The sequence below is a fragment of the Bombus impatiens genome, unplaced genomic scaffold (assembly GCF_000188095.3).
Source record: "Bombus impatiens unplaced genomic scaffold, BIMP_2.2 scf_0478, whole genome shotgun sequence".
NCBI classification, from domain to species: domain Eukaryota; kingdom Metazoa; phylum Arthropoda; class Insecta; order Hymenoptera; family Apidae; genus Bombus; species Bombus impatiens.
The window spans coordinates 333,461-360,049 of NT_176897.1; the positions used below are offsets into that span (position 1 = coordinate 333,461).

General features: G+C 39.8%; 2 protein-coding genes across 7 annotated transcripts in view; one reads left to right on the forward strand and one right to left on the reverse strand.

Annotated features, from left to right (window-relative positions):
* Positions 1–26,589, reverse strand: part of LOC100744904 (14 kDa phosphohistidine phosphatase) — a 64,115-nt gene that overhangs the window by 30,858 nt on the left and 6,668 nt on the right. The window lies entirely within an intron of this gene.
* Positions 1–26,589, forward strand: part of LOC100749481 (phosrestin-2) — a 46,909-nt gene that overhangs the window by 14,737 nt on the left and 5,583 nt on the right. For 4 of the 5 annotated variants that reach the window (XM_024368711.2, XM_003490757.4, XM_033321653.1 and 1 more), the window contains 4 exons: positions 8,611–8,661; positions 11,682–11,817; positions 12,561–12,710; positions 25,914–26,061. In XM_024368711.2, coding sequence (XP_024224479.1) covers positions 8,611–8,661; positions 11,682–11,817; positions 12,561–12,710; positions 25,914–26,061 — 485 coding nt within the window. The remainder of the gene's footprint in view (positions 1–8,610; positions 8,662–11,681; positions 11,818–12,560; positions 12,711–25,913; positions 26,062–26,589) is intronic. The other variant, XM_033321652.1, reaches the window with a different exon arrangement.

Genomic DNA, 26,589 nt, shown 5'->3' on the forward strand with positions numbered 1-26,589 from the left:
TCTGTTAAAGAAACTACATAAAGCTAACGAAGAACAGTCGTCCAATGTTTCTCAAATTATTCTGCTAAATATAATACATTGGCGATCCTTCAACGTCGCGTGACTATTTATCTTAGTCGATCAAAGTCACGAAAATAATTGAGATCGTGTTGTCATTTACGATTACGATCAATCGAAGTTCATAGCAGATCGCCTAAGTCGCGTTATTTCGGATTATACTCACCCGATAGTCACGAAACTTCATCGAGGGCGTGTCCATTTCCGTCAGTCATTTGAACAACACAGAAGATCGTGAAGCTCATCGTCATTCCAGTTAAGCTCGCTTCAAAGTCAGACGTGTCGTGTTTGAGGTCACTTGAATGTATTCAAATATTAAAGGAAGAATTGGCTGTGTGTATACTTAGTAAAATTCGACGTTCTTTTTCGGCACGGGTCATCCTCCCAACCTTTAAATATTCATGGCGGTAATTTTCTCGCGATCGTATCTCGCATATAAAAATTGCTCAGAAATTACGAATAGAAGCCTGTTCAGGGGCAAAATGGTCATTTTCCGAAGTTACAAGCTTCGGAGGATACGAGCCTGATTAATTGCGACTATCTAATTCACGTCCGCCGGAGAAGAAAAAGAAAACCACCGTCGGTACCAGCAAAGCAAAAACCTTGGTGAAAATAGAAATTACACGGTGTAACAAAAATGAACGCGACCAACAAAATAAAGAAAGAACATCCGTATATAATAGAAAAAAAAGTTTTTCTATTTACTTCTTTGAAAATAATTTCCAAAGATCTTGATAAAGTGTTTATGACACTATTGAGAAGGTCCCTGGAGCCATCATGAATTCTTAATTCAAAAATAAATCATTTCTTTTGATACGTTGATTACTTCAAACTTCGTTATTCATATGCAAAAGTGAGATCTCGTTGGTTCAAAGGGGGAAACTAAATTCGAATATCAACTATAATTGAAGTCTTGAATATTTGAAAAATTATAAAAATCTGTAACGTTACAAGATTTCAATGTTTCGTGTTTCAACGTTTTTAAATATCAAAGCGCTCATGGTATCAAAGCGGTAGATTTCAACGACGGCTTCCGGCACCAGCAATTTAATACCGTAAAATGTAGCAGGTATTTTGTGTCTGAACAAAATGTATGTGTACGAAGGAACACAGTAGACGATTCATTATTAATAGGAAAAAGAAAATATGTGATATTCCTAAATAAAGGAAATATCGTAGCATCTGGCCTAACGAATAGGTATACTACCTGTATACGAGTGTCTGTAATTCGCGAGCTATTTCTCATATTTTCATAGTTATTTCAATACGTCGTTCGTAAATTTATCCAACGCGTTGCAACAGAATCGCAATATCTTTTTAATTTGTTTTTCATTTATTCGGGCAACATTCCATTCGATGGAACGAGCTCTTTTCCCATTGTAACGTTACGCGTTAACTTCAACGGCGAAGTATTGATACGATTAGCCATTCGCGCAATAATTGATATTGAATTTTGCTTGGTATTGATAGTAAGTGATTTCGTCGATAATATAGAATTTTTGTTAGTACCGATTTAATAAAAAGGATATCGACGAGACCGAGTTTACAACCAATTGCTCGTTCCGTTTTTTAATTTGTTACGTTATTTCGTTAGCGACAGTTACATTAACCGCTTGCATGGATTATTAGCGACAGAAGGTTGCTTTACCTCGCAAATATTGCATTTTACTTGAAATATTTTGCGTATTTTCATATTTTCCATGAATGCGCAAACACCAAAAATGTATACGTTAGTACAGTATATATAGTTTAGAGCATTTTAGTTGATTTTGTAGTCATCGTATTGATTTATCTCATTAACGATAGAAAAATCAGCTCTGTCTATACGATAAATAATTTCCAGTTGATCTTAAACGATTTTTAATTAGCTCATTAGCTTGTAGATAATTATGGCGTGAATTATCAGCGATCGAGATTTACTTTATGCTTTCTCAAACAAACCCGAAAAAAAGAATTAACATATTTATCTACAACCATCGTGACTGCTGATTAATTGGAACTTTACAGTAATTGCGAATCTCTGTATAGCTCATTATATCCAGCACGTATTACCAGGACCAAAACGGAATACAAATAATGAGCAACCGTAATACTCGCCCTCTATTGCTTCGATCACGATTAAGTGTAAATTAGTTAGAGACGCGATAATTCGAACGCATCTGTATCCATTCAGCAACATCGTAATACCGTTTATTAGCTGTTTTGCCCGCTACAAAGAGGAACTCGCCATCTGTTACAAAAACGATAGCGAATCTACAACACCATCAACCATAATTTGTTTTCGTCATTCGGATAATCCAGTTATTTTTATACGCATAACGATCACGACGCGTTCCGTAACACGTTGGATTTTCAAGCAATTACAAAACGTAGTTACAAACGGGAAGGAAAGGCTGTAAATCCCGCTTGGGATGGATTAACCCCTTGCCATACCATTTAACTCGGAAGAATCCGGGCTAAAATATTGCACCCGAATGGTCAGGAAAAGAACCAAAGCGACGGAGACAGAGTGTCACAACTTGAAACATGAGATCGTGCGACTGAGTGCGAAGATAGGCGCGGCCGTGTTTAGAAAAAGACACCATTCGATACAATCATACTTGGCCCGAGATTAAGACTACGAGCCTGACTCGTGATATTCAAGTTTGGCTCAAAATTCTCATCGCGACTCAGACTCGCAAAAGTATGGCAAGAGGTCAATCCAATATGCTGTTTGTTTTACACGTAGACGTAAGTAAAAACGATCAGATATTTACAGAAGGTAAAAGGTCTTTGAACAGTTATTACATTCGCTTCGAAATTGTAAAATACTGGATATACATTTGGAAATACGGTTTGTTAGAAAAGAACAGCGAACATTTCCGAGCTATCGATGTCAACGCGATCGAGTCAAAAATAAAGGGTTTCCGATTTCACGGAATTCGTAATAAAATCGATCGACAATGGCACGATGTAACGCGGAGATGAATAAAAAGGGGCTCGAGGTCCAACATTCTGCTCGCTTTAAAGAAGGAAACTTGCGTCGATAGCAACGAGCGAAGCAAAGAAATCTCAATAAATCAGGAGATTTCATTTCGTGCACCGATTCATTCGATACAAAGTAGTTCTTTAATGCGTGTTCGCCGGGTGAATTAAAAAAAAAAGTTCCCGGTACAGATAAGACGGGGACAAGGTCAGGCTGTTATCGCGAAAGCGTAAAAGCTCGCTGCAAAAACGTAGAAGAATTGATTCGTTTTATCCTTGAACCGTTTCATTCAATTAATATTAATCCCTTCCTTCAATATCCTTCCCTCTAAAGAAGGCGAACGTAAAAAGGAGATAAATAGGCAATTTCATTAGTCAGTAGAAACATTGCAACGTCGAATTTCAAAGAAAAATTCAAACGGATATTTAAAAAGGAAAGAACCAATCGTATCGAAAGAACAGCAGTCTTGAAAATCGATAGCGCTTAGCAAAAATTCATTTTACGTCAACGAACCGAGCGAACCCACATCTTCCAATCCAGCGAATCCACTGATTTTCGTTCACGTGGATCGTATTATTTTCAATTAAAACATATAACGAAATGTATAATTAATTTCATACATTTGAACGAATTATAATATGTATCGCGTGTTTTATATATTTATAAGCATTTAACGTGTCACTGTCAACGATATAGTATTGTAGGAAATGAAAATCGGGTCCACAGTGAATGTGATAAAAATCAAAAAGCCCTGTCTCGAGAGAAGTCACGAGCGAATTCTGTTCTGTATATCGTCCGCAACCTCGAATGGTAATTCCCATAATGGTTGTCCCATCTACGTATACACTTTGTTTCCTCCTCTCCTTTGCATATTTTCGCACCTGTCCCCATCACTAAAACGAAAGTATTTATTGCTCCTCGAATGCGTAGAAGTATGTACGCAAGGGAGCGCATCGTGGAAATGTTCGAGCCTTTTTCACGGTGGAAAGACATCGTCATCTTTTATCTTTTCGACAGATAGTCGGTTATATCCTCTCCCTGTCGTGTTCCTCGTTGGAAAAGCTACAAGATACAGTGTTCCCATCGGTTCAACATACAGCCATTTACGTACACAATTTTATGAATTTCGGGCGTTTGACCATAAACTTCTTGCGAAACTTTCAAGGAAATATTTTGCGGTTCGAAGCGTTCCCGTTAGGAGTTGACGAAGATGTAAGAAGACACTAGGAAATTGAAGTGAAAAACGAGTGATGTTCCGGACATCTTCAATTTCAAATTTTAAGGATATACACGAGACTGACAGACGAGGTAATACGCTGCATGTTTCAGTGGATTAAACCGCTTGGCAAAAGCGACATAGTCCTTCCATGCGCGTAGAAATAAATGCGACCAAGCTGCGAATATTTCTAATTACTAGCCACAAGTGTGAAAACCTTTTTACCGAATGTTAATTTTATTGTTACTTTCCGCTAATGTTTAATTAATTAATCTGAAAATATGAAATTGATGCCAGAGATATCGATGGTAATTTCCTTCGCTGAAACATAGTTTTTACCAACGAATTCTCCTAGCTAATAAAGTTCAAAGTTGGATTTTTCTTTAATTCTTATAATCCATGGAATATTTTATTCTTGTAATATGTAAACTTGCAAATTCTGAACTTCTCGCTTTCAACGTGTGCCACGATCACCGAAATAGAATATCGTAGGGAGTGGCAATCCTAGTAAAGGATTGTGGGTGTCGATCATACCTATAGTCGAAAGTTTCGAAACGGGTTAGAGAAAGAAAAAGGAAAGAAGCAAAGAGGTTCGTAGGTGGACTTTCCGTGCACGTTCAACGGTACTCCTACGTGGCATAAATTCCGCGCGCACGTTCCACACGTCACGAAGGTCTTCGGGCGCTTTGTGCAACGTGAATTAGCTGTAGAATTTCGCATGCGGTCGAGTGGCTCCTGAAACAACGCAGTGGGTGCAACGAGACACCGGCTCTTGGCGGTGCATTGCGAAATTCACCTCTAAATGAGATAGGATGCGCGTAAATCGCACGGTACACGATACAGCAAATTGACTCAGCCTCGACCTCGCGTCACGACTTGTCAAACAGTAAATGACGTCGAACAGATAAGTAAATCCTCTTTAAAATGTCGATCTTTTCCTAATCGAGGATTCCAGGCTATGCTATTATTTCTATTACTAGAATGGAATGCCCTAGCAATATTAAAAAACGATGAAAAAGAGGATGATCTTTCGTGGAGAAATAATTCAGAAATGTCGAATACAACTTTTGTGTGTGATGCATTATTTTCGAAAGACTCGAGTTTGAAATTAAAGATGCTGGCGGGTACCCATATTCTTTTTATTTCCTGGTAAAAAGCCAACAGAAACAAACTTAGATTACGTCATAAACATTTTAGGCTCGCGGCAACTTTTATAATAACTTCTTCTTATTACTTTTCTTATTATTCCAAGTTGTTCTTCGTCTGGGCTTCGGGCGTTATTTACTTCCTGTCCGGTGATTATGACTTATTCAAGAAATTGGAATATATTAAAGCTTCCTGCAAGACACGGTGACCTATGATGAATCGCAGCGACCGTGAAATTACGCGGCTCGCCCCTGACATTCTGCAAATGCTTGCTCCCTTGTTATGACGAAGTTGGTCGGCCTTTTCCTTTTTACCGATTAGTCTCGTAAGTAAAGATTCAAGAACCACGTAATGTTTTACGGGTCTGCGTAAAATTCCTCGACGACCGAGCGTGCAACGTTATCCGCGCGACGTTTCCCGCTCGGATCATCTCATCCCTGGAATCACTCGTTCGTCATTCCCGCGTTTATCGCGCGTCGTTTCAAAGATACGAGCGTGCCAGCATTTGGTGTAATTTATAGCGGAAATAAACGCGCCGTTCCTATATAGTATTTCATTTCCATCGTAGTAAAAATGCAAGACGAGGCTTCAGGAAATTGTGAGCTTCGAGAAAGTATCAACAGATCGTGGAACAAAAATCGATAATTATTTACGAAGCGATTAATTCATCGATTTCGCTGCTTTTGCGTCGTTCGTGATAAATTATGCGTCGTGAAGGATAACGAACGAACTCTCTTGTGAACCACTTTACATAAATTTACGTATACGCAATTCTTTCTCACCTTTAGTCTCAAAGATATACGCAAAACTATTTTCAATGCTGTAGCATCTAATTCAATTACAAAATTGTGAATCTCATGATACGAATCATTGTCATAAAAGCTAATTACCGATTTACCGATCGGACTAGATCTCGTTTATGTTCCCATAAACAGAGAGAAAGAGTCACATAATTACTCGCGATACCTAATCCTTCTGTAGTAACACTCAATGGAAATCCACTAAAAGTAAAGCCGGAATTCGAACCGTAGACCTTGCAAATGGACCGAATAATCCGCGAATCCTTTCCCCGTTCAACTCTTACGTCGTTTTACGTCAGAGCCGTGAAACTTTTTCTTAAAAGGAGTTACAACTTTGAAACTAAATTGCGCAATTCTTGTTATGGAAGACACGGTATAAAGATTTTTCTGTCCCCCTTGCCAAGGCAAAAAGTCACGCACGAAACGCACGTACATACGTGTGTTAAGTAGATACGTCAGAGTTAGAACGAATATCTTGCTGCTCCGACTTACTACGAGTAAGCCCGCGTTAAATCACTTCAAGCACTCCGTCACGAGGAAAAATGCGTAAATTCCTTCGCGACCTCCTTCTCTTTGTCGCCGTATATCCTTGGACGTGAATTTTTTCATACGAGTCTGCTACGAACGCTTCGCACGGTCGTACAATTTTATCAAATGGAGAAAAAGTGGAAAGTAGGTTCCATTATGTGAGCGGGCACTCTTTTAAACGACGGGATTGAAAATAAAGTTTTTATAGCAGCTGACACTGGTAATCTCCGCGGAGGTTTTCGTCTACGACGCACAGTGCTCGAATGAACTAATTAGGCAGACAAAATTCATAACTTAGTTTCATAAAAAAAAAGGAGCATTCAGTGTATAATTTACTCACAGTATTTTCTCCAAAGTTTATCATTTTCACGAGAATTATTCACCACGTGAAACAGTGACTTTTAATGGATTCGAATTGACACCGATGCTACACCACTACCACTATCGCTTTTGCTGCAACATACAATTTGAAGGTAATTTTACCCTATATCGTATAATGTAATATACGACATACATAACAAAATCACTAACAAAAATAACGATGTTAGACGAAAATGTGTTTATTACGTGCTTCGATATATCAACGATAATAGAAACGAATTAAATGTTTTGAAAATGTTTTGATACAATTTTATTTTTTATTTTAAAGCGGAAATAGACAATAAATATTGAACAAATAAAGCATCCGTGGTAGAAACACCGTACGGGCTGGATCAATGTGCGGAACATTTTTATTTGAAATTTTATTTAAAGAGACTACCCACACAATTCGTACCCTTAACTACGTGTTTCTCTTAAGGTTCTCCGCGATATCTGTGTTTGAGAAGCTTTTATCGTTAAACTACCTCTGACGCGATTCGTATACATGTTTATGAAAAAGATAAAGATATCGTGAAAGAAGCCTCGGGCGATATTAATACATAAATTATATGAAAAAGCAATACCTTCTGCGAATGAAGCATTTCTGCCTAGAGCAACGTTCGACATTTTATCCTAACAAGGTTTATACTCAAGAAGCTATATACGGAAACTATTTAGAATTTGAATCGTAATTTCCTGTCCAACAGACTGAATTATAACACCAAAGAATATTTGACATACCAAGACTGAAAAAATTCTAATGATACGAACTATCGAGTACATTTAGTCATTGGCCTCTAAAGGATTAGGAATGTAGCGGATGGTAAAACATCTGCGTGGCTTTAAACTTCTTTGACTTGTCACGTTCACACGGAAGAAGGTGGAAAAAGGAAGGAATTGGTCGAGGGAAAATAGTCTTGTGCAAAGGAAATTACATTAGATCCCGGAGGTGAGTCGAGGTTAACGAATTGCCCTATAGTAACATAGCGCAGCTTTTCTACTTGAAGACTCGATGAAGCTGACGTTCACGATGGATGAGTGTAAACCAGCAACACGACATTACGTGTAAATGGTTAGCGGAAAATACACGATGAATTACTTCGATGATATTACGATATATATTTTCTTCGATTCTAATACAGCGGCTCGTCGTTGGAGACTCTGAAAAAGTATTTGAACGTTAGCAAGTATAAATATATTCTGTGTACTACTCTTTGAAATTTCATTGGCATCATAATGATAAACGACTATCTTGATTATAGTGGTTTAGTGAAGTTTATCGTAAGCATACGCTTGGTAAAATATTAATATGAATAATTAAATCGAAGATGAAGACTCACTGAACACAGATTGAGCTTTAATAACACATCGTCGACCGGCCATTTTATGCAACAACGTTATGCTAACGCGTGGTACCGGTTATTTTATGTAAAGCTAACAACTTTAGTTTGTGCACGAATACAAGAGTTTGCCGGCTTTTCACGAGCCACCGTATATGCACGAAAGCTCGGATAATCCACTGAAATTTTATGTTTCAGAAAAATGGACAACCCGAGTGACAACGCATCGGACGCGATTAGTAGTCAAAGGTAAACCTCAACGGCGAAATCTGAAACGAGAGAGAACACTGCGTTTAGTGAGAAAATCGAAAGTTGTCTCTGTCGGAGGAGTTGGGAGACCGTTTTGTTCACGACCAAGTTTTGGGAAAGTTTCTGTCGGGAGAGTGGCCGACGTTATGTAACGACAGATCTTCTTACGACGATCTCCTACACATAAACAAACGCGAGCGTTAAGCAAGCGGAAAAATCCTCGACGATGAGGTGGCTCGTTGCGTCGTAAAACTTTGGCAGACTCCGAACAACAGGCAACCCTGCTAGGTATCCCCTATAGAAAAACAAACTAAAATATCATCTCCGAGAATAATTCTTTCTCGTAACTATGTAATTGCATCGCGGGGAACGTGGAACGTGGCGAGACCTGGTATCGCAAGAGGGATAATTTATAGCAAACAGAAAAGACGCGAGTACGCGTTGGCTTCTTGGTGAGGCTAAAATACGAGAGAAGGTCGTTGAGCGGTTAGGAAAAATTTATCGTGGAAAGAAAATTCGATCTTTCATGAGTATTTACGGCATTTCAAGTTTCCTCGCACAAGCTCCTACTGCGTACTTAAAATTGTAACGTAGCTTGCGAAGGAAGACGACGTTGGCTTACTAACTGGTATTCTTAACAAAGCCTTTTAAATTTTGTTGCAAACTCGAGCTTGAAAGTAATAGATTATGGTAGGTATGTTAATTAGTATCCCCATTATATAGAACTTTAATGCAGGTTAAAAAAGGAGGAGAACAGAATTGCGTTATTATTTCCGTAAAAGAATCCTTTGTAATGAATTCTGCTTGAAACCTAGGTTCGAAGATAGTAGATTATATGTAGCGTTTTAATTAACTTTCTTATATATTTAGAGTTTTAAATATAGCTTTTAAAGGAAGAACGACGTCGTCGTAACATTATTTCCCTAACAAAGTGCTTAATAAAAAATGTCCATAAATTTGAACTGTAAAACTGAAAATAGTAGATTATAGTATTTTGATAGATAACATTTTCTTCATCGCGATAAAAATCTTACAATGCGAAACGATAGAGAGTAACAAGCGCGTTCCAATAACAAACAGCACCGGGACTCACTCTGTGATGAGCAAAGAACGGTTGGAATATTAGAGGAAGTGACCTGTCTACCTAGTCGTCGAACCTATCCGGGATTGTGTGAAAACTAAATAACAACGAACACGGGTTTTCAGCTTAATCAAAAAGAGTGAGGGTCGCTCGTGACAAACTAGCCTTCGAACTTGCTCGTCAGTTTGATTAAACTGAAAACTTTTAAATACACCGAGTATCTCAAACCGAGCATAGATGGTTGTATTATTAACTGTTTGACAAAAATACACTGACAATTTTTCAAAACTTCTTACGTTCCACAGTCGAACGTTACTTTCGATCTAAACTTTCTCCTCTGAAGCACAGATTTCGAGCAAGATTTCGAAGGCTCGCGCGATCTGAATTCTTATAATTGGCGTTGTAGAAAACTTTTCAAAGGCAAGAATCGAGAGGCGACAAGGTTGAAGAATATTCGATCGAAAGAACGATTTTTATGGAAAATCTCGTAACGGTGTCAAGGACCAACGCAATCGTTCTCGCTCATACGGAATTCGCATACTCCGGTTGGTGTGGTAACTGGTAGCAATGCGGTTTTGGATTGAACCGTGGAATAAATATCCGGTGGCGCATCAATCAGCCATTTCGAGATTGTATGTATTACGAGGATCGATGGGATTATTAGCAACGTCATCCTAATCACCTTTGGTTGCCTTAATCACCTGTATGATTAAAAAATCTCTTTAATTCGTCCAATCCCTTTAATCCTTCCCACTGTGAATGAAAATGACAAAGTGTTGTTACAACGGAGTCAATTTAAAAATATTACATTACTTCCATTATATGTATAATTATTCACCTGTTGATTAATACTTTTGAAAATATATAAAGGAGTTATTGTTTTCTATATCGTTCATTTTGAATTCTTCGTCATTACTCGTTACGTTCAGAAGATAGACATCGTTAATGGAAAGCAAATACGAGTAAAGTTTCTAGAATCACGATATAAAAATCCGTTTACTGTAGTGTCAAATGTTTCTTCGCGTAACACCTACCATACATATTATATATTCGCGTTTCGCTGCATAATCGTTTCGCCAATCGTCCCATGCATAAATGTCGCGACACAGTTCTGACGAGTATTTATCGAGCACCGGGAAAAACTCACGCAAATTACAAAGTGTATATTACACGAAGGTGCTTTGCAATATTTGGCGAAGATTGTAACGCGTGAAAATATTTTCTCAAGGAAAATCTAACTTAAGACGCTTGTGTAGTGCCTTGGAAAAATATTAGTACCTTCGATCGGAGAGTATAAACGTTGGCAGCATTAATCGATGAAAAGAAGGACACGCTGAAACGCTCGGTGTATCGATAACGCACGTGACATTGTACAAACGCGTCCACATCTACTGAGGCGCGAAATCCCAGTGGAATTATTAATTTATATAACCGTCGATGCAGATGAGAATTGCGAGCAAACAATAATGAAAAATAAACGACAATCGGTCCTGCGATATTTACGATTATAAGCAGAGTATTGACTCGATTCACAGTCTCGGTTCACTCTCGGCTCGATCGAATTATTAACCCCCATTGTTTCGATTATAGGTGTTAAAAATATTTCACGATTCGTGAATCGAAAAACTCGTTCACATTATCAATTCATTCGCGGACCGATCGATCTCGCACCAGTAAAATATTCTTTCCTCGATAATCTTTGTCCGTGAGGACTACTCATAGTGCGAATGCCTACAATCGAAAGCGTGGGATAAAAAATTGGCCGAATCGAGTCATCGATAGTCTGGGTCGAGTCTAACGCTTCGACCCTACCTTTTCCTCCATTTGTTTCCGCGTGGAAACCGAACGAGCCGCGAAATTCGATGACGAATCAATGGTCTAATTTACCGACAAAAGTACTCCTTTGACGACTGACTAATTACATTCCTCTGTTCCACAGGGTATATAAGAAATCATCACCGAACAACAAGCTGACCCTCTACTTGGCGAGCAGAGATCTGATCGTGAGCGAGTTGAAAATCGATAAACTACAGGGCGTACTATTGGTCGATCCTGAATTTTTGCAAGAGAAAAGGGTGAGTTTTCAATATGAAGAAAACAATCAAATATTCCGCTTAAACGTGGTTGAAAATGCCACGCTGAGATACGAGAATGAAACGTAGGACATCATACTTACCATTGTTGAAACTTTCCATTGGTTTAATTCAATGGATAGAATTCGTCTGCAAGCCCAATTTCTCAAACATTCTATCTATCTGACCTCAATTTCATCGACAACTTTCTTGCGACATCTTTCCGTCGAACCTAATTAAAGATACTTCCGGAGTTACTCCGTGGGCAATTTATAGACTAGAAGAAGCTTGAAGAAGATGGCAACGAGCTCACGACCCCTGAGACGACATCCTCGATACTTCCCGCGAACCCAACAGATACCCGTATTACGTAAACGTCTTTCATCCACTGGTAAAAAGTTGCCACCTCCACTGAATTATATTTATCTATAAATTATCGCGATCCGATAACTTTCCTTAGAGTAAAATTTGAAAAATATCGTACAATCATCGAATAGTTAACATTCACGGAAGGTCGAGAAACCCAACCGCGAGTAAATTCGATATTGATTTTTTATTTATCTGGGAATCAGCACAGTGGTTCTATACATCTATTCGTTAGAGCTTCCACTGAAAAACTGTGCGGAGAATTTAAAAATCCTGGCACAACTATCAACCGCGAATAGACTAGCATTCGCACAATTCTAAAGAACCGAATCACGATTATTTACCTCTCTATTTACCAATTTAACCGTCTGATGTTCCAGGTGTACGGGCAAATTACGTTGACTTTTCGCTACGGGAGGGAAGACGAAGAGGTAATGGGACTGAAATTCTGTAACGAGGCGGTTATGTGTCTAGCGCAACTTTACCCCCCATATTCCGGCGCTGATCAACAAGAAACGACCCCGTTACAGGTCTGTATAAAGATAATTAAACGTTTATCTCTCTTTCCAAGGTTTACGAGTTCGCATTTTGCTTCTGTATCTAGAGACGGTCGACTTAAATTTAGAAAATCAGAGCGATTTAACGAGCGGAACCCTGCCGGATGAGATTGAACGCAAGGGTGTTCATAAACTCGTGAAATCTTGTCCGTCAACGTGACACACGGCGAGCCAGCAGCTTACGATCAATGAAAATTTAATAAAGCCTTCGATGGTGCAAGTGTCCCGTGTTCCTATCCGCAGATGTTTCCATAACGTATCGTGAAATCGCAGAAAACTGGAAAATTAGTATTCCTGCATCGCTCGACAGCTTAATTTCAGCGCTGATTTTGGACTCGATAATCGATGATCTTTTTCGACAGGATATAAAAAAAAGGGATGTAACTTTTCATATTTCTCGACGGATCTTCCTTTATTTTTCTGTCCGTACAAAAACTCATCGTTTTCTACCCGTGTTTAATCTTCTATTTAAAATTGCTTCGCGATTTAAGCGTCGACGGATGATAAAAAAGGAAGAGGAAAGATAAAAATGCATAAAAGTTGGAATCGATGAATAATTATTGGTAAAACGAAGAGAAAACGTAAAATCGCGACGGTGCTGGATTTTCTCAGTCGGTTAAACGGTAAAAGGGTCGTATTATTCGAGGTAACGACGCGGCACCGTAAGTTCGTAATCAATTAATGAAATAAGCCAAGCGGCTTAGCTTAGCCGTTTTCGTGCCTAGATAATTAGAAACTTACATACGCAACACCGATTGCAAATTGCATTAGCAGACCGTATAACGCTTCCTCGAGCGTGTAATTCCTAGCAAAAAGCTTCGCCAGCTCCGGACCGTATACAAATTTCCGAAACTATGGATTTGGCAAATTTAAACAATTGAAACTAGACACTCGTTTGCCGATGCGTCGTTCAATGTTTCGAGAAAGGAAAAGGTTTAACAACCGTATAAACTGGATCGTATAAATCTATTATCTGTCGTTGTACGAAGAAACTTGCTAGGACAAGATGAAATTATTTCATCAACCATAACGAGATAAATTCGATCGCCTGATCTCGAGATATTTCCATCCGAATGTGACGAAAATTTCTCAAAAGTAAAAACGTCGATCGATGATACGTCGTGCCATTCGTACAATAGTAGTAATACATTCGTAGTCACTGTGATAGAAATAGATGTTTATGAAACGCGAAGCATATATAACATGGAATATATCAAAGAGGATAGAAGCCGTGATCGAAGCAACAGGGCGAATTACAAATTATTGGTATGTATACCGCCTGTAAACGTAGTATAAACGTAGTAAAAGCAGATCTCTATAACGTAAATCGTTTGAAGAAAGTTTTCAAATAAAACATTTAACAGCGAAACGTTCGACCGCGATAAATTAATTCGAGTAAGTTGTGCTCGTGTTTCTCCTAACTCACGATAATCGAGCGTCGTGATTGAAACGCTCTCGGTTGAAAAAACTAGACGTTAACGGAAAAGCTTCCTGCTGAGGTTGAATTTATCACAGCGAGCTCGGCTGCCTTGTCTTTGACATCCTCCACGTTCTCAACGTTCTCACGTTCGTTCTCCGCTGTACGAGGCCAGCGGCAAATCGGTCAACGCAAACCTCTCCGAGTTTTCTCTGCGAGTTCGTCGCTCTTCGATATTTATTTGCCCCTGTTGGACACGCGAATACCTTGTTTATCGTGTATTCCAGCCAGTTGAATATGTGCGATATGAAGAACGTTTGTGAGCGACTTGTCGAAATATTACACACGCTACCTGAAAATTTGCTTGATGTTTGCTTATGCAGCTAAACCATGTAAAGAGGTTAAGCGATGTTGCAAACGTAATTCCCATTTCCGAAATGCGCACAGATGCGAATAACGCAGAGGAAATATTCTGAGTAGCGATGAACTTGATACGAATCGAAATAGGAGGAGAATGATCGGATAGAGAAGCAATGGGATAAGAGAAGAGATAATAGATGAAGAGGAATAGACAAATTGTCAAGCGCAGATCGTTTAGATTTCCAAAGCGTCTCTAAATATTTCCGTAAAATTAGAATTTATCGTTACCTGAAATCTCTCTTTGTATCTTCCTCCGTTCATCTACTATCCTCTATCGAACCTCTCATTATTAAATTAATATTAAATATCGATCGAAATCGTCTACTTTATCGTGCTTTACTCTGTGCATTTCCACGATGCAAGCGCTTACGATGTGAATTTTTTCTCGGTTGAATAGGAAGATTTCAAAGACGAGTTCTACTAGGGTAACCTTTTAGAACCAGTCACGAGAGCTTCTTCGGCGAAAGGCAAGCAGCGGAGGGTTGTTTCAGAACGGTTCGGTGCGCGTTGTTCGGTGACGTCGCGCGTATCAGTTACAAGGCTTACGACCTATATAACATGCATCCCGTACTCCATAAGCTTAACGGTTCATTTCCGAGAGGATCAACGATCTACCAGATCCCTTAACGCCTTGTTCGTTCAAACCTTCCACCATTGGTTGACCGTTGTAACGAACCGAGCGAATTATTAGTTCCGTACGGAAACAAAATTGATACGCGATCTTTTAATCCTCAACCAGCAGCCACAATTATCCGAGTTTCCGATGGGGTAGCTGGCCGTTCAATTTTCAGCGTATTTCGTCGCTTTTACCTCGTGTAATCGAAAATTTCCTGAGAAATTATCAACTTTTCCATCGAATATCTCCTTCGACCATGTTCTTCCTTCTTTGAGAATTTACTATTCCTTGGTTCACGAACGGTTCCTCTGCGGAAATCTCTTCGCGCAATTACCAGGTGCTTTTACAAGAGTACGTAAAGCTCTAATTAAGGATCGTTAAAGATTTACAAACTCAACAAGCTCCCAATTAACGAAACGACAAATATATTCGTCTTTGATAAAATGATCTCAAAATCCGACAGGCAAATCTCAAATTTAGAGCGCTGCGTCTTTCTTACAAAACCATTCCGAAAACAATCTACAAAACCAAGGGAGTATGTTCTAGGACTTGTAATTAGTAAGGAAGCCATTTTGCTCGCGGAGTTATCATTGCCAAGAATTAGACGATAGAAAATAATCAGGATTATAGTCTCGCTAATGTCGGACGATCATTTTAAAACGTTATACGACACAATAGAAACTTCATGAAGGCAGCGAGCGTTGTTCAGGAAAAAGAACGGGACGACAAAGATTGGCGCTTGTCGTTGCCTATCTTCAAAAGATATTTCTCGATAAAAAAAAGGTCCGTCGTTCCTTTCAACTAGAAACCTTTTGAAAGCTGTCTCCTGTCGTCCCTCCTCGCTGTTTCATTTTCACTGACCACCTCTCAAGAGCTCCATAAATGGAAAAACCACATACACGTCAGGCGTTGACGAGCTAACACTTGGACTTGACGAAAACCATTTCCAACGTACGGTAGTCAAGCTAAGGTCGCGTTGTCTAGGGAAACAAACTTTCTCGCCCAATTTACTAAGACTTTCGTGTTATTGTTAGCTGATGAAAAGTCGGCTGTTTCTCCTTCTGGCGTTGTTTCGTCAACTGGCTACCATTGTTTCGTCGCAAGTCAGGCACAATGGCGGAAGCTGTTACGTTGAAATTGCGAGAACTTTCGTCCCGAATGGGAAGCTTTAACGGCGCTTTGCGAAAATTACAATGAAAGCAGTCGCGAAAGTAGTGGTAAAAAGAAAACTTTCGCCACGAAATACCGTGGTTTCACCCGATATATTTTGATTTCCAACGACAACGACGAAATAAGAATGAAAATTTCGACGACTTAGCTTTCAGCTGTGCTCGCGTACCTCAAGCTTTTGCCTGTTATCAACCGTTTCACAGCCGAATTTTTGTGCATTTTCGACCAATCGCGGGGAGACGCAATCGCGAAGAAACGCGTCAACGGGAGTCGTAAATTCCCGTTACGATTATAATAATCGACACCACGAGTTGATCGATCCCCTGATTTCCATTAAAATAATAGGGTTGGTTGAGAGGGTATAACACTGCCATTAACACGGTTATAAACTATATATTTTTAACACTTAAGTTACACCGTTGCTTGTGATATACGTCGTAGACAATGATTTGGCGTATAGAGATGCGATACACTGGCACAATATTCGTTGGTGATCGAGCAAGGCTCTTAGAGTTTTTTGTTATAGTTGACGTAGCAATAAGGGAGACTAACCCGGTCCTGACACGTTGACTATTCTAACGTTGAAGAATAAGTAATTTACAGTGTCGATGCTGTGTCGGAGGAAAGCTAGCGAGATGGGTGTGTCTAGCGTACGAGACCGTCGGATTTGGCGATGACAATTTTGGTTAGGAAAGCGAGGGCAGCAGACATTGCTTCTGATTGGATAAACGAAGGTTGGTGGACTAGGAAGGGTCTTAGCCGCCCTCGATAGAAAGCTGCTAGTGGGAAGCATCGTACGTGAGAAAAACTAACTTTCCCCTGCCAGCCGTAGTAGACGATAATCTTTAGAAAGCGATTTAGAAAAACGACGTTTGCTCGGTCTGAAGGACCTTAGCTAGCAAATTCCTGAAATTTACGATGGGTCCTTAAGACTATTGAGTGTACGCAGTAAGGTTGAGCGGACATCTGGTTCCCATCTTGCCCGCGGTGTATAGCCTGATCTAGGTAGAGTGCCGCCCGACGTAACATTTTGTTTTATTAATAATAGAAATGTTTGTTTTCCGAGCGATTTTTTAAACGAGACATAACGCGCTATAATTTGAGATTAAGAATTTGCACGACTGAATTGAATGCTACTGGCGAAACTTTGCGAGTCAGGAATATGGTGTTACGCAGAACGCGATAGGATATATAAACGTATAGCGGTTAAATTCGTGCTAAATATTCGATGTTTGAATCCTCGTTAGAACGTGGTTGACAGAATGAATGTATCCGATTAGCATCCGTCGCAACTAAAAGCTTGCGAAAACATACTCGGTAAATTAGTTTGCTTAAATCCTTTTTTCCGGCCGTTCGCAATAAATTCGTTGGTCAGAGAAGGTCCAGCCATTCCCGAAAGTATATTCCGAACGCTGGCAACTTTGTCTCGTTTATATTTCTACCCTGGAATAATTTTATCCAGTTCCTAAAGGTGCAGAATGGAAGCGCGGCGAATATGCATGTGTTCACTGCTCTTAATTACGTACGCTGAATCTTTTCTCCGCTTCGTTTAACTCTTTTCTCTGACTTTACGTTTAAACGTTTTATACGCGCATCTTTAATTATAAAATATTCGCCTAATTCTCACTTAATCTTTTCTTAAAATATCTCGGTCTTCCTGAAGTAAGAAAAATCCTCTTAAAAAGCACATGTATACCGTTCTGTGCCATTGTTTCTGCAGTTTCATGGTTATCCTTCAACGTCCGAATCATTTTGCACGAAAATAAACGATACGTCGATCGAAGCATTCTTTGTTGAAAAAGCATTGTATCCATGATGAAGAACGTCGGAAAATTCCATACCAGAGACAATTTTTCCTACGGCGTTCGCTGCAGGCCAAGGTCAGCTCCTGGACAGGATCGAGCTTCTTTGCGTCACCCAACGTACCGAACGGTATCGAAAGCTTCGGTTAACCGTCGCTTCGAGCTTCGATAAACATTAAAAAACGAACGAAACGTTCTTTCGATCCTAGGCATCCTGGCGTATCGATCCTCGCGTATTCATAAACGACGGCAGCAGGAACACGGTGAAATGGTGAGACGTATCGCGATGAAATTGCTTTTCTCCGACTGTGCTCACCAGAGATCACGTTTCTCTCGCAATGGATCTTCCTCCGCCATCTGCGGAATTGCGAAACGACGCCGGATATCGGGTATCCGCGTACGGATTCGCAGAGATACAGCTGTGACAGGTGCAAAGGTGTCCCATCGGTTGATTCAAATTGTACGGTGTACTCGTCCCTATCGCGAGCAGAGTGAGATCACTTTGAGATCGTATGTATGAAATAAGAATTGATGCGTCTCCCGTCGAATTAGTTTCGTTTCTTCACGCCACAAGCTACGAATATTACGCTTCGCTGCTTATTAAAATATACGTCATATTCTAAATTTGAGAAATTAGAGGACCAAAGAGATTAAGAAACTACGTTCTCATAGAATTCAAAGTTCCTATAATCGCGAGTTACACCGCGATTATTTCACAGACTTGGTTTCGCGTTTGTACGAAGGTGCACTGTTGCAAAGAACACGTTCGCGAAAGAAAGACACTTTTCGGACAACCTAACATAAGAGGAACTTGAGATCTCTGGCTTTAAGAATAAGACGAAAAGTCTTAGGCGTGATGTGCTAACTATAACCGAACGAACTCGAGGGAAATTAAAGAAGCATTCCTTGATATCGCGGGGGACGTGGTTTCGAGACTCGTAACACGAGCGAAGGTGCGATGAAGTGGCTCATCTTTCAATGATATCCTACGAAACGATCGTCGTTCATGTCTAATTCATCGATCGAATGAATAATGGATCGCACGGCGCCTGTAAAAACCTCAGCCAGGTGAAATATCCAGGAAAAGGGAAAGAGACTTGATAAATAATTTTCACGACGCGCCAAATCGACCTAGCTGCGGGTCAGGGTTAGTGTCAAGGCCGCGACCTGTCGTAATACGCGAGGCTGGTCTTACCCACTGCAGGATCTCGTTCGACGAGCATGGAATTTATATCACGGCTTGATTGCATGGCAATTCTTCGGGGAATTTGCTTTTTCCTCGTCGTCTTTCCACGAGCTCGTTGTCGTAGATCGAAATTTGATAGAATATTTTCGACCGCGAAGCGAATAGCGATCGAGTCGTTGAGTATAAATGAAGTTATATTCGACAATGATATTATGATTCTTTGTATTATAAATTCTTTGGCTTTCAAATAAATTCCTTAATTCTTCGCTGATTTACATATAATTCCTCCTTTTTGTCAATAAAGTAGAAATAAACAGGATAAATAATAAACAATTCACAATTTTCGCAAAATTCTCCTCCTTCGACTTTCAAACGATCCTCTCGCTCCTTCGATCGTTTGGTCGCTTACAGTCCAATGCTAGTCAATTATTCCACATTACACGCATTCCGAATTCCATTCCAAATTCCTCGCAGAGTTTACTCGCGTATTATTCCTATCGCTTCTCTTCCCATTCGCTCTTCTTACTCGCTACCAATAGCACGAACGTTTTTACAATTCTTTACCACTCAACATCTCGATGTAGAATATCAAGAATTCTCGTTCCCACGGATTATCGTGTTTCCAATTATCGAAACTGACTTTTGAACGTTTCGCCAACAAGATTCCGTTCTCTTTGGATAATTTCAAGCGACCAAAGTTGGATTCTCCGATTACAAAGTAGTTCTCAAAGAGATTTTTTAAACCTCGAAACAACGGACGTACGACGATGGAAAACGATAACCGTTGTGAACTGTTCTCGAAGCAAAAGAGAAGAATAACTCGAAAGTAACTAGGTAGAAAAATACGACTGACCTCGAATCCTCTTCGAGATCGTTCTTTTCCTCGTTACGCAAACTTTTATTTAAACCAGACTAGAAAGACGATTTATTGCACCGTTGCGTGTTATAAAATTACATTCAATCTTCTTCTTCTTCTTTTCTTTTTTTTTTTTTGTTTTTCGATAAAATTCCATTCGTTCCCACGTTGAGATAAAACAAAAATGGACAGTCAAGTGGCAGAGGTTTACACGATACCGAGCGTGTTCTTTATTTACGTTAATCGTTCGTCAGAATTAAGTTCGTTTCAACGAATCCACGACGCAAATTGAAACGTGCTTCTTCAGCGTTTTTCTCGTTCCTTTCTATCGCCAAAGGAACGTCGAGAAAACTGTTCTCGCTTGACTTCTACTTTCATCCATTTCAATTACTCTCGCGAATCTCCTTTTTGCAACTCTACACGGCATAGTCAGCCGTATCGCGTTACGCTGGATTTATCCGCAAAATTACTGCTGCACGACTTTCCTATATTAATTGATCGCGATTCATGACGGCAAAGGTAGGAGGGCGTTTAAATCGTATCGATCGATTCAACGGCAAACGAGACGACTCGTACCGCAGTTGATGGTATTCCTTTCCTTCGGATGCATTAGATCGATTGCCAAATAAAAGGCAGTTGAAATCAGCGTGCTTCCAACGTTCATCTGTTTCTCCTAAGTAAACGTTGCAAGGTAACACGGTGTACACGATAACAATATTCGCCAGCTCGCAATTATCATGGAATCGGGTCGAGGTTGCGTTTCATTAGAACTCCATAAGGCTTTATTAACGGTGAACGACGATAAACGAAATTTTTCGTTCGCTTGGCTGCTGCAGACTGTGGAAAAAGAACAGCTGGAAAAGAAGAAAACGACAAAACATTTATTCGACGAAGTTTGAAGAGTATTTGAACACCGAACTACTCTCGCGATAGCATCAAAGTATTTATCGTCTTCCTCTTGCGAGTTTCATAAATATATTTTAAAACGCTATACCCGCTTTGAAGATATTTGCTTGTATGTAAATTATTTATCAAACAAACAGCTTTAATTATCCTCGATTTTGCTGCGGTTTGGAGTAGCGCAGTGCATATTGGGTAACGAATCGTGACAAGACTTTTATTTTCGCCACTGTCGAGCTCGGCCGAATCATATTCCGGGTCATTTATAAATGTTTAATATCACTTGGACGGTTGAAAATTACCGCTACGAACGTCACAGAAAAAATTGCCACGTCGCTGTGTGTAATAACCACGATTTATGCGGAGCAAAGCAAGAAATACTAAGACTAATGGGATCGTTTGAATCCCGCGAAACACTGACGCTAAGCACGAGAAGCTTGGCGTGGTATCGCTGCCGCATAAATAAACGATAATCAGAATCGCGGATACGGTAAAAGTTATTAATTAACTGGCAGAGAACGTCGCTAGAATTTGTGGTTTTGCCATCCGAACGAACGAAAATGTATTTTTGCCCCGTGGCTATTGTCGCACGGCGTTGTTGCATTCCACGAAAATTAATTCTCGTTCGACTAATTTTCCTCAATGGTAGCTAGTTGGCCCGCTTTTTTAAAACAAACACGAACCGTGTTAACGAATCGATGTTGATTTAACCGCGAGAAAAAGGAAAGTCGAATGTTTAGCCATTTTAACGAGAAAGAAAGAATAGTTAAATTTCAGGAACACCCTTTTTTGGCGTCCTTTGCCAAGAAAATCAATTACAGAATTGATCGGGCGAGAAAGTCGTCAGAATCTTTTCGCGAAATTGGAAACGTCGCACGTTCGACCATCGTCCCGAACGATAAAATCTCTTTCTCGAGGGGCAAAAGAAATACTATCGAGTGAAAATCGAGTCGTACGAGAAGCGAGGACGAACACAAATGGAAAGTCATTATGACTGGAGACTTTTAGGATTCGGTGATCAATCATAATTTGGTTCCGCCTGGAGAACCTTCCAAATCGCCTGTCGAGAAACGAATAAGAAGCTACCGAGACTGTGTAACATTGTCGCGAGACGAACGATCCATTACGTAAAATTCTCGTTTCTTTTTTTTCTTTTGACTCGATGAAAATCTGTACCTAAGTTCTGGGTCGTTCGCTGATGCTCGCGAAATAACGCAACTCTCTCTCTCTCTCTGTCTAAGCCTTCTGTAACCGAAAGACAATATGTACCTACGTATCTAGAGGCCGACCTATAACGAAGAGACAACTCTCGGCGATCAACATTTCGAAATATTAATCTCACGCAATATTCCACGAAATACCCGTACGTGATTTTATTTCGTTTATTTATTTATTCCGGTTAAATGGAACAGGCAGTAAATAACGCGTATCTGAAAACACTTGGCCACATTTAAAAAGTAATCAACCACTTAAAACATTTCAAACATCGAGAAAACATTTCACTCGGTTATTAATCGTTGAAAATGAAAGAAGAAAGCAATTTCCGAGCGCCATTTCGGCAAATTCCGGTTGATACTATAAAATCTGGCAGAGTTGTTAAAAGTGAAAGATCAATGATAGAGAAAAGAAAAAGGAATTTCGAAGAGATTGCAAGTATTATCAGAGCCTCTGCTGACTAACGAGGAACCATCGTTTTCAAGGACGGATATTAATTATCTCTAGCACGAATAACGACGTCCAATTGTATAAGACGCTCTACTAATCCACCCTAAAATTAGAAAGTTTCCTTTGCTAATGAGAGTGGAAGTTTCTTGATCGTGCCTACTTCCATGGAAAATCAGCCAAGACGAGATAAAGGTGGAGGTAAGGTAAGAACGTAAGACGAGAGTGTACAAGCTTTCGCACATGCGAATGAAGACGAAGCACGCGTAAAAACTGGTGTATCCGACAGCTGGAAGAGAGCGTCACGCGAAACGAAAAATTACGAGCGACACCATCTTCCATAATATAGGAGCGGAGAAATGGAAAAGTATGTGTACGATAAAGGTTGCTCGTTCCAGAATGATTCTTAATATCGTGTGCATGATAAATGTCGAGTAAAGCGATGCAAGTAATATCGCGCATACTTATAGTATTGGAAAATTTACGTGTACTCCAAACGACCAGTTTTCCTTGTACGAATATTACAAAGTTACAAAGTATTGGAAAGTCTCAGAAACGACGATGTTTTCAATGGCCGTATTGAAATTTCCCTCTTTAATTATAAGATAACGTCTTCTCGTTTAATAATTAAAAATCAGAAAATCGACAAAGATCTTATTTATCGTGTTCTTATTTCTTTTCCTATTCTATTCTATTCAGTGAGAAAAGAACAAGCGTGGAGAGCGTGTCTCATAGGCTTTGCTAGCTTTGTCAGTGCAAAACTTATCCGACTACTCGTACACGTAATATTTGTATACGTAAATTATAAGAATTTTTATTTGCCCGTTGATAATCTCTCGAGGACGTTTATCGGAGGGTGAAAAGACGTGGTGAAAATCTTGAAGCGCGCAATTCTCAGGTTCCTCAGGCGATATTATCGTTAGAGGATTACTCTCGGTGGTTGAGGCGCAACATGGATGCACTGAAAACGGCTGGATAATATGGTTTCACGGTGGACTACAAATGTTACGATTCCACGGCCGACGGGTTTCAAAGGGGTAATGCGATAGAGCTGAAAGCCGCTACGTCGCACATCAATCATGCATACAGAGCGCGAACCAGCTTTACGGCGAATAGGCAAAAAAGAAACAGGGAGAAAGTAAAGGAGAAGCGAACGAGAAGGCGCTAAGTACTTCCTGAAAAAAAAGACGGAATCCAAGCGGAGAGAAATCGAAAAGAAATCAAGAGTGTGTGAAGTCTTGAACGATGCGCGTCACTGGTCTGGTAAATACGACTAAATATACCTTTAGGGAACGTTTTCATATACCGTTACGGTACATGAGCTTCTCTGATAGAGCAACTTTTTGGAAATAAATGATCGAAGCTGTTGAGAATTGTGGATCTTTGAAGCCGAAATAACGTTACAGGAACACTGAATTTACGCTTGGAATAGTTATTATTAGAATATTAGAATAGTTATATATTTATTTTATGGACGATTTCTTATATATTCATCGATGCACACTTGCACGCGTCTCGGCACTTTCTTCTATACCCGACTGTTAACCGACTGAATAGTTTACGTTTATCTGTTTTCGAGACGCCGCGCACACACATAGCTCCACACACTGATGCCCATATACAAGTATCTCTACTACGCATTTAACCCAGTCCAGCACAGAAAATTATACATATCTCGATAGAAACGAATAATTTAAATGTTATAAAATACGCGTGGATACTTTATACCTAGCGAGTCAATGGAAAGAAAGAATTCAGAAATAAGAGTCAGTCGTATGAAAAATGAATTGACCGAGTGGTAGTAAAAAGCGCTATGCATCCTTCTATCTAAAATTCTATTCTAAAAATAATATTCCGAGAATGAAATATTTCCCGCGAGAAATTGCAGCTGCTCTCTTTGAAGAACCTCGACGAGAAAGTATCTGCTGTAGAGAGGCTAAAAACGATGAGAAATAAAATCTTAAAGCGGAATTTCACACGGGTGGGAGTAATTGATACTCTTAGAAAGTGCCGCATAGTTTATGTTCATGCGGTATATTGATTTTCCAGGTTGTCGGTCTCTTTGTCTTTGAGTAAAGCGGTAGAATCTAATTCGTTGCGACAGAATTGACGCGTTAAACGAAGATGTCATTAGAAAAACGTCGCGGTGAGACTACGTTGTAGCTACCAGGCTTCGTCTCCGACGCCGATGAATGCGGTCTTTTACGCATTGTATGTACGCGTGTATGTCAAATATCCATTGAAACCTTTTCGCCGCGCTACGATTTCGCTCTCAGTGAAACGATGTACTTGGCTGAACAACAATGGCATATCTCGACAATGCTTGACACCTAGTCGTGATAAACCTCGTACAACCTTTCTCTCTTTGTAAAAGCCCCGCGCGTAAAGCGTAGAATTATCCATAACGCGTTTGCGTTCGCGAATCGCTTCGGCGATCGATAAATTTCGTTTCGACGCGCAATTTGCCACCATTACGTTTATTACACAAATAGTTAATTGATAACGATAAAATACTCTGAACGAGCCTTATGCAAATACGCTCGATCAAATGAAAAAAATTTTCGAGCAATTATAAATGGATATCGCGTAAAAATACAGACTCGATTTTACTGAGAATCGATAAACCTTGCGAGTCGATAAACTTTGAAATAGTCAATTAACATACGTCAAAGACCAGCCTAATATACGTCGATAATTTGCGCGTAAATCCTCTATCGATCGACTAAGCAGAACAAATTTCGGAGGATTATTCCGTCATCGTGTAATGAAACGTTCAAATATATAGCATCACGCAAACCGTCGAATCTCTCTGAACGAAAACGGAATGATCTCTGGATCTCTGAGTCGAACGTTAATTGCCGCGCAGATGTAAAATTATTAAGCTTACGATCCTCGTGACTACGAGGCTTCGAAATATAATTTTTAAATATTACCGTCGTCAATTTCTTAATCTCTAAACACAAATATACTGTTAGAAATGGTAATATATTAAATTCAAAGGTGTGAGTTACTTCGAACTGGGCACCAGAATGTCAGTCTCTCTAGCTCTTTCCATCGATATTAATTTAACGAGACGACGGAGACACGTTATACATTACGAAACGAATCGTTCGCGACAGGTGATAAGGTTTCGATGTTCTATTGCAGGAGGCGTTGGTGAAAAGATTAGGTCCAAATGCTCACGCGTTTACCATGGAAATCACGCCGTTAGCACCCCCGTCGGTGCAATTGGTGCCTGCTAAGGAATACAATGGGGCCCCCATTGGTACTAGCTACGACGTCAGAGCTTACGTAGGTGAGTAAACCGAGTCGAGCTTCGTTTACGGGGATAAAACAGAATTGGCCGAACCTTTACGAAGAAACGCGTGAAAACGATAGATCGCTCTTCTCACTGTGAAATTCGTTCATTTTGAAACTCTATAAAAGCTGTACGATATAAAAGAATCATTCAGCTATCCACACGTCGTGTTTCCATGTGAAATCACCAGGAAGATCAATAAAATTTATCGATTAAAAAGGTCGAATCGGTAAACGAGGGAGCAAAGAACGAATAAACGAACAGAAGGAAAAAAAAGTAAACGTCAAGCGTTGATCGATGAATTTACTCGCTGTTCATTGATTGAACTTCGTCATCGATTTCCCAGATCGTATTTCGTGTCTCCTGGCAGTAATGGCTTAGAATCACGGAGAAACTCTCGATTTACAAACGCCATGGTAGCGCGTTACGCCCACGTAGCAAATTAAATCGGGTCTTCTCGGTCGCGTTTTCCAAACCGAATCGTACGATCGAGCGATCGAACGATCGCTTCGAATTCCGATTACC